Source organism: Rhamphochromis longiceps, linkage group LG22 (genome assembly GCF_057381845.1).
Source record: "Rhamphochromis longiceps isolate RC_006_pf linkage group LG22, R_longiceps_female_GT1.1, whole genome shotgun sequence".
Lineage (NCBI taxonomy): Eukaryota > Metazoa > Chordata > Actinopteri > Cichliformes > Cichlidae > Rhamphochromis > Rhamphochromis longiceps.
Window position 1 is genome coordinate 26,148,586 of NC_140577.1, and position 21,081 is coordinate 26,169,666.

The window sequence follows — 21,081 nt, forward strand, 5'->3', positions numbered from 1 at the left end:
AATCTCCTACATTACTGATGGCAATTTTATAGTCTAAGAAAGGGAGAAACGCTAAAAAAACAAAACAACATATGACATAATAATAAATTCAATTCAATTTTATTTATATAGTGCTAAATAACAACAATATTTGCCTCAAGGCACTTTATATTGTAAGGTAGAGCCTACAATAATACATACAGAGAAAAACCCAACAATCATATGACCCCATATGAGCAAGCACTTTGGTGACAGTGGGAAGGAAAAACTCCCTTTTAACAGGAAGAAACCTCCGGCAGAACCAGGCTCAGGGAGGGGCGGGGCCATCTGCAGCGACCAGTTGGGGTGAGAGAAGGAAGACAGGATAAAAGACATGCTGTGGAAGAGAGTCAAAGATTTATAGCAAGTATGCTTCAATGCAGAGAGGTCTATTAACACATGATTATTTAGACCTTACATGTGAGGAGCTGGATTTTGAATTCATTTCTGGATTTAACAGGGAGCCAATGAAGGGAAGCCAATATAGGAGAAATATCCCCGTCAGTACTCTTGCTGCAGCATTTTGGATTAACTGAAGGCTTTTCAGGGAGTTTTTAGGACATCCTGATAATAATGAATTGCAGTAGCCGAGCATGGAAGTAATAAATGCATGAATTAGTTTTTCAGCATCACTTTGAGCGAGCAGGATATTTCTAATTTTAGAGATGTTGCACAAATGGAAGAAAGCAGTCCTACATATTTGTTTAATATGTGCATTGAAGGACAAATCCTGGTCAAAATGACTCCAAGGTTCCTCACAGTGTTACTGGAGGCCGAGGTAATACCATCCAGAGCAAGAATCTGGTTAGAGATAGATATACTATATGAAAAGTACTGACAGTGGCTGCAGTGGACAGATGTTTTTAACACCACTTGGTTTCGCTTCAGCTCTTTGTATGTTATAAACTTTGCTCCTCCCCAAGCTGGTTGGTGGAACAACAACAGCACAAGCGAGAGTGCCCCACAGACCAGTTGTACCACATATTTGATACACTGCCTCTATCAGCAATGGGCACTGATTCAGTGGGGGCTAGCATGAGGGCATTCCTTGACTGCCCATAGACTGCCTTTACACTTCCCCTGCTGAAGCATAACTTTACTTCGTTTATGGTTCCTAGAGTTTCTAAAAAAGATTGGAGGTATAGTCCTTAGCTGTAATGCTTTATTCATGTGGAACCAGTTTGGGTTCAGAAGACAAAAAACGTTAGTTGCTTTAAGATTAAATTTAACACTTTTGTTTTTGATCAAGCTCATATTTAGGCTTACAGCAGGTCAGGCTTATTTATATAGCACATTTCCAAACAGTCCATGTTGCACAAAGTGCTTAACAATGTAAAATGCCACTAAAATAAATAAAATGTACAACAATGATGAAGTAAAATATAAAAAAACAAACAAATAAATAAATAAAATAAGTCAATAAAAACAGCAAAAACAACAACTAAGGCTGTTAAAACCAAAATGTTTTGATCAATTTGTGTTAAAAGCCAGACCATAAAAATGTGTCTTTAGTAACAATTTAAAATGTTTAAGCGTTTGTGCAGATCAAATATTAAGAGGAAGGATTTTCCAGAGTCTGGGACCTGCCACAGAGAAGGCTCTGTCACCATGAGATTTAAGTTTAGTCTGTGGAATAGTCAAGGTTAGTTTTGATCTGGACCTGGACAGGTAAGAAGGGCCTCGGCCGTTAAGCGATTTAAAAAAAAAAGGGAAGATTTTAAATTGGATCCTGTACGGAACAGGGAGCCAGTGTAGAGAGGCCAAAAACTGGTAATATGCTCCTTCCATTTAGTGCAGTTAGCAGGCGAGCAGCTGCATTTTGGACCAACTGGAGACGATGAAGAGAGGTCTGGTCCAAATCAAAGTACAGAGAATTGCACTTGTCCAGTCTGCAAGTAATGAACAGATGAATAACACGTTCAAAGACACCAGCTGCAAGATATAGCTTTACCTTGGCTAGCTGTCGTAAATGAAAAGGTGACCCTGCATATCCCTTAATTATGTTCCTCTAGGCTCAGACTGCTGGGGTACTGACCATGTTACGCTCACATTTTTTCTTCTCTCTTTCAAGTCATTAAACTCATTTATTAAATGTATTCTCTTAGTTGGTGTTGTGTCCTCGTCTCTCTCTGCTCCTCTTTTCTATCTTCTCTTCCTCTTCATGACCAGCCAGTTGCAGTTGTCCGTCTCTGCTGCTTATATTGAAGAATGTTGCAGGGGTTGACCTTCCTATAAAAAGTGCATTGAAATTGTCTTTGTGAACTGTGAGTTGGCATTATGTAAATAAAATTGAAGTGATGAAATCAATCAAACATTACCAAAGTGTGAGACCACAGAAAGCAAAGTTTCTGCTGAGCTAAATTGTGACATTGTGACACATCTATCTGGGGACAGTACTATATCGGGTAGAAGGAGTTTCTATTTAAAAAGAAAAGAGGGTAGCAACTTATTTAGAAAAAAACGGACAAATAAACATAAAATAGTTTGTTTGTCTAAAAATGTTTACCCCAAAAAAGATATGCTGTTCTTGATTAGAGCTGTGGTTAGCAGGGAGATTGCAGAATGATACCAAACTTGCCTACATATCAAATGTGCCCACATAACAAGCTCTTAGCATATTGAGCTGCGTCTCCCAGGGTAGCATCAGTTACAGCGTCTTTGGGGAAATTACCCTACCCTACTTCCTTGAGGCCATATATGACACTATTCAGAGTGTGTAATATCAAAGTCTATTTTAATAAATAAATAAACAACCCCCCCCCCCCAAAAAAAAAAAAACATTTTAGAGAAACTCAAAGTTGAAATTTAACTGAGCAAATTCTTTTATATAAAGTAGGTCACAACATGAACACGTCTTTGTTATCAGCATTAATTTTATTTATTTTTTTCAATGCACTCCATGCCACCATTATGGAAGGATATGAATAAAAATTAATATATACAACATTTGAAACACGATGTTTGACTGACCAAGCCTACTTCATGATCCTCTTGATATCTGTAAAAATGTGTACATTAATCTTGTTTGTATATATAATAATCAAACCAATTAGGTATTGATTCAGGAGTGTAGATACATTCCTGCAGCATGGAAAATAGCTAGCTGAGATTGTTTGGGAATCAGATAAAAGCTTATCGGGACTCCTCTGGAGGAGCTGGAAAAAGTTACTGTCACAGTCTGGTGAGGGCAGACTGTATGAATTGAAAAAGGACCCAAAATGCAGACTCCAAGGAACAGGGAACAAAACTTGAATGTTAACAAAAAGCGAGCCGTTTAATATGGCTGGTAAAAAAGGTACAAACAAAGGGCAAGGCAAACTGAAGCAAAATTAACACAAACCTAAACTGGGAAATCTAAACAAACAATAAGAAAAACCTAGACAAGAAACTTGGAAGCATGGCATAGGAAACATGGCGTGGACAACAGACAACCTGACAATCACACACTGAAAACAGAGGACTTAAATACACAGGAGGTGATTAGGGGAAGTGGAGACACATGAGGAAACAGCTGGCACACATGAACATAATGACGTCACAGTGGGAGAGTAAAACTGAACATGATGAACACAGAACACCAGACCTCTTCACAATAAAACAGGAAACATAATGAGACATAGACATGACAACCCGAACTTGACAACGTAAGACACAGACATGAAACGCATGAAGAGCAGGGGAGATTTAACATGGTTGGAAACACGAGGGGAAAATAATAACTAGAAACACTTAGGCATAATAATACAAACTTGATAACATAAGACACGCAGCATGAAACACGAAGGGTGAGGGGAAGCTTAAATACAGGGGAAGAAAACACAAGGAGTCTAATAACCAAATGAACTTAGATAACCTAATGAACAAAATAAACTCAAACTTAAAACGCTGGGCAAAGATGTCTGGACTAACCCTTTTAGCATGTGAATGAGCTCTGGACACAGACAGATATGATGGCCAAGTAATCATTCCTGGTATACGTCTTTGAAATCTGCTTAGTCTGTAGTCCTTTCCACCTTTACTGACAGCTTGGTCAGCACTGTTCCCTGTGAGCTTTGGACTCAGACTTTGTCCCTGATTTTGTTTAGAAATTTCCTGGAGAGAATTTCAAGATGAAACTGAAAGGCAGTGGATTTGACTCTTAGTGGTCTCAGCAGTCTATTGGGGGAGACTGCATCATAGTGTACCTATGATGACTTTGGTCTCAGGGTTAACAACTATATGCAGATTAGTCAATGAGAAGTGATTTGAGTTCAATTTTATGAAATAGCTGATTGAACCACTGCAATTTTGAAAGCATCCTTACAAGGGCTTTAAAACTTTTGCACATTGCTGCATAGCATTACCTTTTCATTATTTAAATTCTTTTATATAGTCTTTGTTTTTACACCTTATTTATCTTTATTTGGGTTTCTCTCGTTTGTCATGAAGACAAAAATGTTTCCTAAGTCCAGCACATTTCTGAACCTGCTACATAGTGTTTATTTACAATTCATTATATTCCAGTATAAAGCCTATGTGTTTTAATTCGTTTACTCTAGTCATTTTAAAATAACTTTAATTGTGTAGGCAATGTAATGCAGGCTTCTTTCTTAGATTTTACTTAATAAAACATCATGGATTAAATGTCTAGAGGATGGACAACATTTTGGTTTGGGTTACTTAGCACTTGACTGTCTGCAACCCATGGCTAGTGGCACAAATCTTAGATGCTACTAGTGTCTGTCCTTCTACAGATTTGGGTTCCTGCAAGCCTGCACCAGTTCTCACTGTTTTCAGCAACCTATTAAAAAAAGCTCAAGGACAAAATCCTGCCTTGACGAACACCATGTAAAACAGCACGTGTATTTGAGGTCTAGTAGTATGACTTTACTGCACAGCTAATTAGAATTTCAATTAGACTTTTTTTTAATCGTAAGTCCCCACAGAGCTGTTCTTTTAGAAAAATGGTAGAGCAAAACTTCTAGCTGGAAATGTGCAGTGAGCTCTTTATTCAGATCTAACAGAGAAATAAAGGCCTTAGGAGAAAACAAGACTTGTCATTTAAATGTGTCAGTGTGGGAGGATGTCTCTGTGAGCCATTTCAGCCATTTAGTATGTATGTATTTATAAATCTTTACTCTGGTATGCTGTTACTTTGCAGGTTGCTAAACTTTTTTTTAAAATTATATAACACAACGAATCAACAAAAACATTCTCTGTGTTGACAGAGTGCTGACTCACTACTATTTAGGATATGTAACTTGTACTTTGCTCTTCTGTTTGCTCATTGCTTATTGTGGGTGTGGAAGTCTTGAGAACCAATAAAAAAAGATCAGGCAAATAAAGAGCATCTCTCAAGGCTCTCGGTATATATCAACAGTGCTGTATCTTTATGACAAGTTACATGTTTGGCTCCTTTTAAGAGTGGTTTAAGAAATCACTGACATACAATTAAAAACAGCACTTTAAATAAATATTTTATTTGAAAATAAATACATTTTCTTCAAATATAATCAATAACATTACAAAAGCTTTGTGGAAGTGGGAAAGGAGGAGGATGAGGAGAATGTGTGGGGGAGGGTAGGCGGGTGGGTTGTCACCCAAATTAATGGTGTGTAATTTGGAATAAGGATTACAATCTCACATGTTTATCTACCATTGTAAGACAAGCTCCCACAAAGTACTGTGCTGTACATTCTCAGCTGCTTTGTAAGAAAGCAGTGGCATTCCTCTTGCATCCTTCAACACATGCAGTCCACTTGGTCTTAAAGCTTCAGGCCCTGCACCCAAAAACATCTACACACTTTTTCGCTAAACAAAACAAATAAACAAAAAAAGTAGGATATAATCTCTTGTCAATACATCAAAATCAACCACTGACTTACATTTATTTCTGACAATGCTTTTTTAAACATTTTTTGAAAGTACCTTAAATGTATCTAGATCAGCTTCAGCTCTAGTCTACAGTACAAAGATACAATACACAAAAAGGCTGCGCTTGTTGATACAGCGGTAATCAGAGGCCACTGTCTTGCTAAGGCCAGAAGAATTTCCACCTTAACTATGAGGTTGTGAGTGTGTCTGCAATTCTGGCAGGGAGAAAGTGAAGCAGAGTGCTGGCACTTATTCTGTCTTTACAACAGCATTTCAATGCCCATTGTTGGACTCAAGAGCTTCAAGATGGCAGATCTCCAGTGAGACGCAGGAATCGCAGCACAGGTGTGTTGGAACAGATTAACACAGTGTCGCCCTGGCTCTTCTGACAGTTCCACAAAGAGCACAGAAAGTTATCACGCATCCAACCTGCTGTGGAAAGGCTTCACCCTTGACCAAAAACCTAATTACTTTTAGAAAAAGTCATCATATATGTCCATTTTATAATTACTGAGTCACTAGAGAATGCACAAGCTGATCTCAGTAAAGACAAGCATGTGAGAACATGTAATTCAAATCCTGTCAGTAGAAACACAGCAGAACAAGCTCATTTATGGCAAAAAACATCAGCTTTGCTACTTGTTTGCTCTTCCAGTCTAATGAAATCAATGCCACAGGTAGTGACAGATTTAAATAATGATTAAACTAAGTGCTGCACAGAGTGCTGTGTCCACGCATTTTGTCCACAGGCCAAAATCTCTCTCTCTATCATTCCCTCTCTCTGCGCAGTCTCCTGATCGGTTTACCAACCGATGACTTTTGGGATGAGGATGCCCTTCGGTGGGATTTAAATACCTTATTCCACAAACGTACACACTAAGCACACAAAGACTGCAATCAAATGCATTTTTTAAAAATCCTGTTTTGGAAAACAAATGTAAGCATTAGCTATGCCACCAGTAACTGATTTTGTTGTGGGCCTAACTTTCCTTAACATTTTAAATAGGCCATAATTATGCAGTTTTTGAGATGCTAAGAGGGCATTCACCGTGCATCTGTTCTTGCAGTTCCATACAGCAGTAACCTGTCTTGTAACACATATATGAATGTCAGACATGGAGTGGTGAGACTTTGATGCACAAATAAAAGCTTTGTTAAAGCCAAGACTCAAGGAAATGTGCTACTTTGCCAATGTTTCAATCATAGTTACTTAGCAGGAAACAGATGCAATGCAGATTTCACCTAGTCAGTCAGTTAAATGACTGAAATAATGAAATAATCAATGTAGCACATTTTACCCACAAAAGAAACTAAAATGTGCCACTCTGGAATGATGCACAACTTCATTTCCCTGCTCTTCAAGGAAATGTCATCTTTTGAAGAAAGTCAGTTTTGAAGAGCCAGCCTTCAATATGCACACAAAAATCCTTACTTCCTCATATAAGCAAATTCAGAGAACTACCTTTTTATAAATTTGTATGATCTATAGTCTGCTACTAGTTAAAATTGTCATCAGCGATAAAACACTTTAAAAGATTAAACCAAATCTGGTGGACCCAGAATGACAGTCTTTTAGGTCAGCTTTTCTCATTGTGTTTGTTAAATTTACAATTGTCCAAAAGCCTTGGCACTGTAGGCACATGTGCTGTGGGCCAGATGGGTACAGACGGAGCCCGCTGCATCAGGATGCCCCATTTTGGCCAAAGGCAGCGGATCTTGCTGGCACCGTCTCAAAGCAGAGAAACCTGGTGTTTTTTCTGCGTTTTTGCCCATTACAGTTCTTCAACAACTCACAGGCATGTCATGGTGAAGTTGTACCAGACACTGTCATATACACAGATACAGAAATACCCAAACAGAACAGGGGGATTGTCTCCTCTCGCTGTGCTACTGTGGCCATTCAGTCATTCTTTGGGCTGTTGAATCTAAACAAACCAAACACTTTTCAACTAAATTCCTCAACAGCTCACTGTGCTCGGCTGCTGTTTGCACACAAAGTCTGATATGAAGTCAAACTCATTCTGTCCCAGGAAGAGCTCAGGAAGCTCCTGAATGCGATCTAAACCAAATTCCAGTACCAGTGAAGTCAGAACCTCCTCATCGATCAGATCCATGTCCATACCATTCAGCCCCAAAGGCCCACTAATGTGTTGCATGCTGGAAAGCTGGGCCGGGCCCATCCGGTACTGTGGACCATTCGGCAGATGGTGACCATTAGTTGAGCTCAGCGGGTGTCCGTGATACTGAGTGTTGAGTTTTTGCAGGTGCATGCTGGCCATGAGCTGCTGCGAAGTGAGATTCCCAGGGAGGTACTGCTGTGGGTGTCCTCCCTGCTGCTGCTGCTGCTGCTGCTGCTGCTGCTGCTGAGAGTGCAAGTGGTGGTGCTGTTGCTGTTGCTGTGGACACTGGCCATTGTACATCATGTTACCAGACATCATTTGGTGGTGGTGGTGGTTGGCCATGGGAGCTCCATTCACAGGGACCATCCCTCCAGGTCCCACCATACCCGGTCTCTGTCTCATGGCAGCTTCCATATTGCTCTGAGGGTTCCTGCCATAGTGCATTACCTGGCCATTGGGCAGACTGCGCTGGCAGTTGTGCTGTGGTGGCCCATTCATGCCCATCCTGAAGCCATGGTTCATGGGCATCATCATGTGTTCAGCCATGTCGCCCTACAAAACCAATAACAACCAGCACAATATACCATTAGATTTGAAATAGAACCCATTGCATAAAGTAGACAAGTTTAATATATGTACAGTTTAAACTGGCAAGAACCCACTTTACATATTGCAAAAGTCCTATTTATTCATAACGACAAGTCAGAAACCAGCTTTTTAAGGGCTTTCTAGAATAACAAAATAAGAAATAACTCAAGGAGAACTCAAGCAGGTTTTTTTTGATTGCCAAGATAGCTAATGCTAAAGTTGTTAACTTTCATCAATGCCACTTTTCAATTAAATTTAACAGTTTGAACATCTTCCAATGATCTAATATTTGGCAAAGGAAAAAAAATCAATTGTATTTGGTACAATTCACCAAAAAGTGTTGCCAACAGGTTTATTTTGGGCTGGACATAAAAACTTTAAAAACCTGCATTACAAACAAAAGTTGTGTGGAAGATCTGGAATGCTGTATGTATTATACCAGCTTATCTAAGTAATTGTGCATCTTATCTAAACCTCCATTTTTGCATTTTCCATGTTATTTTATCTCATGTAGTATCACCATTGCATGTAATAATTTAGAGACATGAAATGTTCCTGGAGCTCCAGCTATTCACATATGATTCCCATGTTTATAAAAATATTTTTAGAGCAAAATAACAATTTAAGCCTGCAGCTATATCCAACATGATCCTAAAAAGTAGGTCCCTACAGTTTTTTTCAAATAACACCTATAAACACATCTATATGTTAGCATGTATAAATTAAGACAGCTGAAATCTCAGTTACCAGTTAGAGGCACAGAAACACACAAAAACTGACTGCAGATGATGGAAAAACTACGATTCAGTGACCAAGTTGGGATATCTTGATCTTAGCTGATCAGGTGAGACCATTTTACTGTCATGCCTCTTTTCATGGGCTTATGATTTAACAAAGGTGTGACACTGCATCACTTAATTCAAGTCCCTTGAAACAACAAAACAAAAAACCAAACATAATTGTTTCAAAACTTATTTTTCCTCAGCTTCTATGATTTCTGCTTCTCTATTTGAACACTTTAATTTCCTGTGTGGAAAAAAAAAAGAAAAGTCAAAGCCTCCAAAATTACACCATCAGTGAATTACCCCTCAGTCTCACACTAACAAGGGAGGGCAGCAATACCCTTGCAGCCCAAAGGACACAGAGAAATGCTTTTCAAGACCACCCCCCTCAACCTCAACACACAACACCTCTGTCCTTACTAAACATCGCACATTAAGATTTCCTACATGGCAAACAGATCCGACTCAGTGAACATAATTAGCTTGTTAAAATGATGACATTATTCCATGAGCTGCCTCTAAATGGGATGGTTGTGAAAACAGGTCTAGAGCAAACCATGAAAAGAATGCTTGAGTGTGGAAAAACAAAGAGGTTTCAGGTTTTTAAAATGCCACCATCCTAGAATGAACTCAGCCTTTGCCCCTGGCTGCTTGTATCAATTCAACCCTTTTAGTGCTGATAAAACAAGAGACTTTCCTCAATAGCCTAAACCATCCTTATAATATTCTGCTCTTGTGATATCTAATTATATCCCCTCTGTGGAGCTTATGTACTGATCGTTATTGTAATTCAAATGGCACTTTGATAGTCTGAGGGAGGGTAATAGTCATTATTACAGAAGCACGAAACCTCTTTTTTATCCACATCGTTACGGATTCTTTTTATCATTTGGTGCGATAAGACCGCAACAGAAAACCTATAATGCCGTTAAAGTAAGTGGCAAGGTGAAATATGATTGATTCCGTCCGAATCCAACCAGTCTCTCTATGTGTAATTATGTAGCGAAATACGAAAATACTCCACAGGACAAAGGCGAAGAGGTGCCTTTCAACCCGTTTTAAATAGCACCTATAGATGACACCTACCCGATATTTTATTGTGGAATCGGCTGAGAAGTTGGATCAGTGCCGGCGTAGTTCCTTCAGCTGATGCTCCGGCTACATGCAGCCCTGCGGCGAACTCTGCAATGTCTCGGCAGTCAGAGGAGTTTGTTTTCTGGGTCATCTCAGGGATTATGTACATCTATAAAGCTCAGAGAGAGCGAGAGAGAGATAGGGAGAGGAGGAGCCACCTTCCTCTCCGTCTCCTTTGTTGCTATTGGTCCGCCCCCTTAATCACTGTGCAAAGAAACGTTCGCTAACTACTTCCACGGATACACCAGAGCAGAAGAGACCCGCTCAGCCCCGCTGTGATCCCGGGGTGATTTCACTACCGCCTGCTTTCATTACACTTATACTTTTATTAGCAATGATCCATACTCTCTTAACTGGAAGAGTTCTGTGCAAAGCGCATCGGTAAAAACTGTAGGCAAAGCAAAGCCCCACAGCTGTAGAGGAAATCATTTGAGCAAGGTGTTTTACAGCATTACCCCGGAATAGTTCTGTACTGTAAAGTCCACTATAAAGTTTCATTATAGAGCACTTTTTAAAAAGTGTTTACAGGGGAAAGAAACAGTAAATAAATGCGCTGTTCATAGAATAGGAGAACAGAAAAAAAACTAACCTGCTGAAAATTACAATTACAAAACAGACAAAGAGCAAACTGCTAGAAGGAAATGTTAAAACGGGCTATTACAAAAGGGACGGGGATTTAGAGTAAATTCCAACAAATTACTATTAAATTTCATTGTGTAACTTGTAGCTTGTAGATAAGCTTACAGACCTTTAGTCATTTCATCTCTCTGGTGCTAGGGCTGCTTTCCCATTGTGTGGCTTTCTCTTGCAACCTTTGATGATGCTTCTGGTTTTTTCATTACCATGGCCACTTTACATTCTGTAGTATTTTCCATAAGCAACCAACCCTCTGCTTCCTGGTCACACTGCCAGTCTACAACAATGGCCAATATGATATACGTTAATGGACACAGTAGCATAAACCAAACCCAGGCTCTGAAACCGCTAACATCTTAATCTAGACAGTTTTTAAAAAACAAAACAAAAACAGATCCACCATACTAGCGAGGGTCCTCTATGCTTTCCAGTTTCTTGTGACTACACTAACTATGTATGCCATTTAGGCACACTTCAAAAAAAGGACTAACTACTTATCTGCGGTGTCTATGCAGTTATCTGTTTTCCTGTGCACAACCAAGTATAATACTCCTCTAAGTCAGTCTAAACTTCATGTAGGCTTTTCAGCTAGGACTGTGAAGGTTCTGCTTCCTTTGTTTTTAAGTGTAGGCATATGACAAGTTCACACTGCACTGCACAAGAAGGTCACCCTGGCACGTTCTTTCATGGACCTGGCCAAGCTTAAAGGAAGACTTGACTTTAGTCACCAACCAGTTGTAGCTTGCCTGCCAGTTGTCATTGGCAACCTATGTGATGTCATCTTTAATGACGTGTCATTAAAGACTACCTAAAACAGGAATGTAAACAAACAATGGCTGGGATGATACTGGCTGTCGTGTGTATGTAAATTAAAGAAAGCTAAAGCAACCACATAAGTCTATTTAGCTGGCTGTTGAGAAGCGTTCTAAAATAAGGATGTAGTTACTTTACACATTGCACTGATAATGCAATGATACAGTTGGTGATTTCTTTTTTGATTTTACATTTCATTTTCCTGTTTCCATGTTGTTATTGTGGAGTCTAAACATAGCATTAGGAATAGTCAGAAGAGCTACATTTATGAACTACATGGAACAGGCTACTACGCCTAGGGTTAAAAGTTTTAATGCCTTGGGCCAACCCCCTTGTGGACTTTATAAATAAAACATCAAAAGTGCAGAGATGTTTGAAAAGTTGCAATATGTTTTTGTTTTCAGCACCTTTTACATTCTTTTTAAAGTAAATGACTACTGACGCTATTTAAAGATATCTACAAAAAATGGAATGTATGGATGTATGCCCTGAAACGATCCTTTTTTCTATGAAGCTGTCGGGTAACAGCGAAGGTAAAAATGGCAACACTCATACAACCACAAGAACCTCCACATAGCACCTTTTAATAATAATACCTGCACTTGCCACAGCCAGCAGAAGAAATGTCTTTGTGGTAGCTGTGCAGAGGTTTGTACAGAGCGCTGAAATGGACTGGTAACCAGCATAAGCTGTTAAAAGACCCTAATGTGCCACCTTAACAGGCAATTTTAGAACTGTGTTGAGCTCTAAAACCACACTGAAATCTTTCACGCACACATTTATACTCATGTTCTATATAGAGAGATTTTTCACTACAAAATTAAAGGTTAGCAAGTAGAATTTAGGCATCATTAAAACAGTTGGGACATGGAGCACTTTTTATTATTGTTACTGTTATTGCAAATACAGCACCAGTTCCTGCAACTGCAAATTTTCCCAGTTTTGCTGTTCCTAGACTTATTAGCTTCAGGAAATAATATTACCTAAAGTCATAATCAGTGCATTTTTGTCCTGAGCATATAGGTATGAGAATAATGTAAGGGTACATGTACAATAATAACTATGAAATAAAATCACTGGACCGTATCCATGAGGAAATTGTACACCGTTCAAACTGTATACCCCTCACAGACATTATAATATAATTTGCCTTATACATAATATAAGATAAATACATTTTATTTTTAGGAGACAGTGTTGCACTAAACTACTAACAGACAAAGACAAAAAAATTACGCATTAACTTCACAGTGAAATATCTAGGTACTTATATCAAAACTTCAAAGTAAAATTCAGAAAATCCTTTGTGTTCTGAAATCAATCCACCTCCATCCTGTTCCAAAGCCAGCTCACACCACCTAGTTCTTTTGTTTTTGGGCTGTCTTCCTGTGTGGGGAAAGTTAGGCCCCCTCAGCAGGAGCTTGGTATGTATTCCTGTTGACATACACACACACCCTTTGCAGTAGAGGAATGTGTCCTATTTTTGGGCCCCTAAAGTCATCCAGACTCCCAGCCTCTTTGTAATCCTCTTTTCACTTGACCATTGTGTTTATTGTCTGGGAGAACACTGTATGATTTGGTCTGCAGCCACAGGCTCTTCACTTTATTTAGGAGATGTTGATTTCAGTGAGTACAACTGGTTATTTTGATGAATACAACTACAACTGTGGTTCTTTAGGGTGCAGACTTCCAGAGATTCAATTACTGAATACTTTTCTTTTGTCAGTACTTTGTGCCTCTCTCACTTGAATTATTGCCCTTTATTTAATTCTGTTATAACTTACTTTTAAATAAGTAAGTTAATTAAAATAGCATTATGCATAAATGCATAAATGTAACGAGTTAATAATTTACAATAATAGATAGATGTTTTGTCTGGAAATGTATTTGCACTCTATGTATCTGTACCCATATGTAATTCATTTTATTTCATATTTTACTATTGAGAAGCACTTTGGAGTACCTCTGGTCTTTTAAATGTGCTATACAAATAAAGTATTGATTGACTGATTGATATATGTAGTTCCCGTATAGCTAAAATTCCTTTTCTGTTATATTTTGAAGGAAACGTGTTTTACTGTAGTCACATAATCTAGAATTCAAAAGATGAGTGCATTCTGGAAACCTCTCAAGAGTTCAGCCAAGGAAAAGAGTCTTCAACACTTATATCAAACCATTATTTTAAATTAATTTCATATTATTTGGCCAGCAGTCCCAATCCATCCAGTATATAATTATTATCCGAATAATAACCTGAAAGAAAGAAACTAAATAATAGAGATATGTTCATTGCGAAGTGTTTTTGAAACAGCACAAACATAGTCTCAGACGAAATATATTTTCTTCAAAATTAAATTTTGTGTGCTGTATAAGAACAGACTTTTAGAGAGAGAAGAATATAAGCCAAGACTGTATAATTCACATATATGGACAGCTGATATAAAGTTATATTTTGTAACTTTTACACATCTATCTTGATAGAGAGATAGAATAGATAGCTATATAGATTAGATTATTTTATCTTTAGACATAGCCAAGCTGGCTTTTTCCTCTTTTATTCAGCCTTTAATAAAGAAAAATAAATCCACCCAAAGTCACTTCTAAATCACACTTATTACAACTTTCTCAGCTAGGAAGAGTGAATTCTTGCTCATTATGTGGCTACTAAACTGGGGAGAATCACTCTATTTAGTCAATAAATTATCCAATACCTGTGCAAAATAGCAAGTGTTAATTTTAAGATTTTTTAAAAATGGAAAATTAAGTGAATGAGTGGGATTTACAAATGCTGGCAGCTTTGTTACATTTGTATGGAGGCAGATTAGCCGTGTCCTCATGTTAGTGTTGCTAAGCCAAACTTCATGGTTCCTAAGGAATCTTAAAAAACAACCTCTGAGCACCTACTCTGCCTCCCAAGCCAATGCATAACTATACTGATGTGAAAAGGAAAGTTTTCACAGGACTCAATGTAGTCCAGTGAAAAAGTACGTTCTACAATAGCTTGGAGAGCCACCTTTAACTTGAAGTTATCTGACTTTATCAGTCTCACATATCATTGTTTTGGCACAGTTCATTGAGGTTTGCAATTATTTATTTTTGGACAGCTCTATTAAATAATTCCTCATAATTTTAGTCAGTCTGAAGATTTGGACTTTGACTGGGGCCATTGTAACAGCTTGATTCTTTTCTGTTTAGTTATTCTGTTGTAGATTTGCTGGTGTGCGTGGCTTCACTGTCCTTTTAAATAACGCAGGTTCGACCAAGTTTCAGCTGCTGTCATCTCAGTAGTATATTAAACTACAGATTTTGTGTTACCAGTAATAGAGTTAAACACAAACATTTGAACATGCCTGATTACTATGCTATCTGTCCATTCAGTGAACAGTTTTGCCAAAGCATTCTTCTCGGTTGTAGACACACAGTGTTGAGAAGGTTACTTCGTATTCCGTTACGTTACTCAATGAGAGTAACGTATTCTGAATACTGGATTACTTAATATATCATCATGCTTTTTACAACTACATGAATGTACTATTGCTGTGTGATTTATTACTATTACTGAAGGTTACTCGCCATAGCAATACAAACTGGATTTTTAAATCGTAATATAAAATGAGTAACAGTAGGGTGGACATTAGGTCATTAGATCTCGTATAGAAAACCATTCCGCGCATATATATAACAGGTCCGCGGCTCTGAACCGTAGTAAAGGGACCTCTGGCTAATACGCCGGGTTCTGTTTCGGGCTCGTAGCTGAAAACTAGCTTTATTTTGTTGTCTGGGTCAACTTTGCCAGCAAGAGACAGAGAGAGGTGTTGAAAGGCTGCGATAACGGAACTTATTGTTTCGGAGGAAAACACGAACACAGTATAGAGTTGAGTCTTAATAGCTTACTTACAACTGGGCTACACTGCCCATGAGACTACATTCTTTAGGGCTCTGCCTGTTGCCTTCATATTAAATAATTTTTTGAACAATAATTAAAAAAAATATTTCTTCACGTCATTATGCGGGCCGCAAGTGGGGGTGACATGGACCGCGAGATTGAGACATAGGCATTAGAGCCTTTAAAATGCGTGGAATTACCAAAAATAGAGAGGGGACAGCCTAACATATGAAAAAAGAAAAGACTGCCGTGTAATCCATTTATTTCAGCAAAGTAACTGTATTCTGAATACCACCTTTTTAAACGGTAACTGTAACGGAATACAGTTACTCATATTTTGTATTTTAAATACGTAATGCCTGTACATGTATTCCGTTACTCCCCAACACTGTATACACAGTATATTTGGGACTGAATTCAGGCTTCAGTATTTACAGACTTATATAAAAGGTTGACATTATGAGCTGCAGAGTGACACATAGGCTGAAAAAATCCATGCTTCCAGTATGAGGTTCCACACATGGGAGACAAATAACACATGTGCACATGACTTAAGCAAATCGACTGAATACATCTTCATCAGTTTTAAGTTCAGGTAGGTGTGATGATAAAAGACAACTTGCTTGTTTCATGATAAGAATATGAGCCTTTATACTCCAGGACAACGTGTAACTCATTTGTTTATGGAATTCTGTGGAAAACTGCAACATTTTACTGCATGTAATAATGGGAACACTCTTCAGACTATCCTGCTTATTTGACCTTGTCTGAGAATTACTTGCTGATCTTAGTGAGACAGGAAATGTGTTCTGACAGTTAGCCAATGACACAGCTGCACTTTGGTATTGATCTTTACTCGTGTAGACTGCATTCCATCTATACCATACTATGCTTTTGCAGCTTTGTATCTACATGTTATTACTGTTGTGCAACATTATGTAATGACCATAGCTTCTCTGCAACTTCTGGATTGGATGTAAATTGTTTATATGTATCTGAGCAGATAAAAGACAAAACCATCCCTTGACCAATTATTTCTGACTGTTTAGCACTCTTTCTTTCTATCTATTAGTCCCTCAAGCTGTATATGTACAGGTTTCATATTACCGAGTGCTTCTTGTTACCCCTTTCTTTCCAACCACCCACAGCGCTACTCAACCTGGTTCATTCACACTGAATATCACTCTGTTGCATGTTTATTCCAATAAGGTCTTCATGTATTGCCACAACATGATTAATGCATTTTTAAAATGCTTTAATTAATTAATTAATGCATTTTAAAAAATGCAACTTTTGTCAGCATTAGGACAGAGCCGCACACAGGGTAATCACATAGAGTATAAAAGACCACTGCTCCAGCTGCTGTCCCTCTGCCAATTGGCCTCATCCAGGGAGAGAGGGAGAGAAGGCACCATCAAACAGATTTGTAAAAAGGTCACTGAAATAAATTGCCTCTTAGGTACAGTAAAATGTGTTTCAGTCGACAGTACAGCAAGGAAAACTACAGTATAATAGGCTACTGCTTCTACTCATTGAATGTTTTTTTTAAACTGAACTTTTTGCAATTTTAAGGATCCTTAGAGAATTTGAATGTAATTATTTATACATTATACTGTTTGATTTACAACAAGGAAATATATATACTGTATGCACAGTATTTACTTCCTTGTTGTGAATAGCAGAGTGCTCTTTTTTGTCTTTCCTTTCTCTTATACTAGACCGACCTGCTACTACACCTGCTGCTCCATGTAGTAGAAACAAGGGCATATGTTGTTTTATAACCCTATGTTTGAGCGTGTGCTACCACATCCTTTCATGCATCTGTGCTCAAGTTGCTGTTTCTCTACTAATGTCTGTGTTAGCATGGGGGGAAGGGGGTCTTGCTCTCAAATTCCTAGGTCTCTTGATGTGAGCTGTGTTGTGCTTCAGCAGTTCCATTTGGCCAGCATCACCCTGTCTCACCACCCCATCCGGCCCCCATTAGGCAATCCTTGCAAGTCTTGATTGCCTGGATCAGATCTGGTCCTGTTAAGTCATTGCTTATTGCCTACTGACACTCTCACCTGCAGATTAACATGACGAGGTTGTTACTAATATGCTCTGTATATGAAAAGCAATAACAAAAGCTGCTACAGGAACTAGTGTAATACTGTTTGTTTATTTATAGTGTTTTGTAAGACCTTCCTTTTCAGAGTGAAACACACTGACAAATCTCAAGCTATGTTTATCAGAAAGAGTTACGTAATTCTAATTTTTATGGGGAATGGACTGTGTATCTCTAGTGCTCTCCCATGTAAAAAAAAACAAAACATTTTGCTACTAAAAATGTGCTTTTCGTTTTGTAGAGGTGTCTAGCTACCACTGCAGCCTTTTCTTGTACTCTCACTTTAACCATATCCTGGTTACCCCTGGATTTCCATTCATCCATCCATCCATTTTCTTACACTTATCCAACGTAGGATCATGGGGTGATGGGCTCTATCCCACATTTCAAAGGTAGGATACACCCTGGACAGGTCACTAGTCTAGACTGGTCCAATCCAGAGACATACAACCAATCACACTCACATTTACACCCACAGCCAATTGAGAAGCAGCAGTAAACTTAACCCATGAATTTCTTGGGTTTGTGGGTGGAAGCCAGAGTATTTAGAGAGAACTTGTGTGAGCATGGGAAGGACACGTGAACTCCGTACAGACTGTTTTTTGTTTGCTTTTTTGTGTCTTTTTCTGATTAGCCTACTTTTGCTATCATGTATGACAGCCATCAAATGGAAATGTGAAATTCCACCAACAAAATCCAGGAATGAATTTTATTAGATGTGACTGCAACACCAGAGAAAGACATCTGGATCTAAGAGAAATTAATCCAACAATACTCAGACGAAGCAAAAGCAGATAAGGTATTTCCCAAAATGTATAATTATTACTTAAAGGTTTCCCCAAACAGAAAGTGTCACATGTAGCCTAAGCTTAATCACATAAACACAGCTTTATAACAGAGTTATTTTTCAAATGGTCTAGCAGGACTTTTTGGAAAATGACCTATTTTGTCATTTTGGTGTTGAAGGACTTATTGAGAATGATCACATTTCTCTTGACAGTATTTTTTACTTGCATTTAGAAAAATAAATTTTTGACAAGACAGACCTTTACTGCTTAGTGATTCTTTTGGATGACTATTCATATCTATTCTAGGACACAGCCCGTATCTGATACCAATGTGAGCTGACAGCAAGGTTGAGCAGACCTTGCTGGTAGCATCAGAGTAAGAATAAAAGATGTCACATCTTTTTTTTCGTACCTATACTAAGCTTCTCCTGTACACATTCAAAACAAAAAACATTTGTTTAAAAGAAACTACAAGTTTTGAATGATTTGAGATCATCCCACATACCAGCCTTAGTTGTTTGACTTTCTTTGGATCTTTGGATTCTTGGCTCGGTGGGTTTGGTTGTGCTCCACGCTGATGCTGCATCAGCCAAGCTGTCAAATGAATAAGGATTTCTTTCTTGTCATGGCAGTGTTGACAAATTCCAAATTCAAATTATACAACCATTTGTATGAGATAGGAATTTAAACTGATTGTAACTAAGCATTGTATTTTCTATCTATGCATTGGTAATAGCAATCATGGGGATTTATTTTCTATTTATGGGCATTTTATTTAGCAGTATTTACCACTTTTGTTTTACTTTGTTAAATAAATATCTTCACAGTTTACAGTATATCTTGGAGATCTTTTGAAAAAAATATTTGTACACCAGTCTTAGAGCTGTCAGCACACAAATGCTCTTACTCTGACAGAGGATGAAAGTTTCTCTATTTCAAATGTATACATTTTTCTATTGTCTGATGTGGCAATCGTAGATTCATCTTTTATGCTGCACCCTTCTCCTCCATTAAAGTGAAAACAGGTGTGTGACAAGAGCCTTGCTTCCTGGCATCTTAAAAAGAAAAAGAAGCTAAATAACAATGAGCATATTTATTTGTTTATTTATTCAATTATTAATTTATGTTTTTTAGATGTATTTTTCACTACAATTTGAATGGAAGTACAGTGGGGCAAAAAAGTATTTAGTCAGCCACCGATTGTGCAAGTTCCCCCACTTAAAATGATGACAGAGGTCAGTAATTTGCACCAGAGGTACACTTCAACTGTGAGAGACAGAATGTGAAAAAATAATCCATGAATTCACATGGTAGGATTTGTAAAGAATTTATTTGTAAATTAGGGTGGAAAATAAGTATTTGGTCACCTCAAACAAGGAAAATCTCTGGCTCTCACAGACCTGTAACGTCTTCTGTAAGAAGCTTTTCTGTCCCCCACTCGTTACCTGTATGAATGGCACCTGTTTGAACTCATCATCTGTATAAAAGACACCTGTCCACAGCCTCAAACAGTCAGACTCCAAACTCCGCCATGGCCAAGACCAAAGAGCTTTCGAAGGACACCAGGAAAAGTATTGTAGACCTGCACCAGACTGGGAAGAGTGAATCTACAATAGGCAAGCAACTTGGTGTGAAAAAATCAACTGTGGGAGCAATCATCAGAAAATGGAAGACATACAAGACCACTGATAATCTCCCTCGATCTGGGGCTCCACGCAAGATCTCATCCCGTGGGGTCAAAATGATCATGAGAACGGTGAGCAAAGATCCCAGAACCACACGGGGGGACCTGGTGAATGACCTGCAGAGAGCTGGGACCAAAGTAACAAAGGTCACCATCAGTAACACACTACAACGGCAGGGAATCAAATCCCGCAGTGCCAGACGTGTTCCGCTGCTGAAGCCAGTGCATGTCCAGGCCCGTCTGAAGTTTGCCAGAGAGCACATGGATGATACAGCAGAGGATTGGGAGAATGTCATGTGGTCAGATGAAACCAAAGTAGAACTTTTTGGTATAAACTCAACTCGTCGTGTTTGGAGGAAGAAGAATACTGAGTTGCATCCCAAGAACACCATACCTACTGTGAAGCATGGGGGTGGAAACATCATGCTATGGGGCTGTTTTTCTGCCAAGGGGACAGGACGACTGATCCGTGTTAAGGACAGAATGAATGGGGCCATGTATCGTGAGATTTTGAGCCAAAACCTCCTTCCATCAGTGAGAACTTTGAAGATGAAACGAGGCTGGGTCTTCCAACATGACAATGATCCAAAACACACCGCCCAGGCAACAAAGGCGTGGCTCCGTAAGAAGCATTTGAAAGTCCTGGAGTGGCCTAGCCAGTCTCCAGACCTCAAC

At 38.6% G+C, this 21,081-nt stretch overlaps 1 protein-coding gene across 2 annotated transcripts; it reads right to left on the reverse strand.

Annotated features, from left to right (window-relative positions):
* Positions 1 to 5,453: 5,453 nt before the first annotated feature.
* Positions 5,454 to 10,619, reverse strand: LOC146644208 (cbp/p300-interacting transactivator 3-like). Of its 2 annotated transcripts, XM_085396228.1 has the most exons (3): positions 10,444 to 10,619; positions 9,486 to 9,492; positions 5,454 to 8,543 (listed from the first exon to the last, which is right to left on the reverse strand). In XM_085396228.1, exons 1-3 carry the CDS (start codon positions 10,602 to 10,604, stop codon positions 7,830 to 7,832), a joined length of 882 nt encoding a protein of 293 aa, XP_085252354.1. In that variant the 5' UTR covers positions 10,605 to 10,619; the 3' UTR covers positions 5,454 to 7,829. The 2 variants fall into 2 exon arrangements, with proteins under 2 accessions (XP_085252354.1, XP_085252353.1); XM_085396227.1 differs by lacking the exon at positions 9,486 to 9,492 and having other exon boundaries at positions 10,448 to 10,588.
* Between the last annotated feature and the right edge of the window lie 10,462 nt (positions 10,620 to 21,081).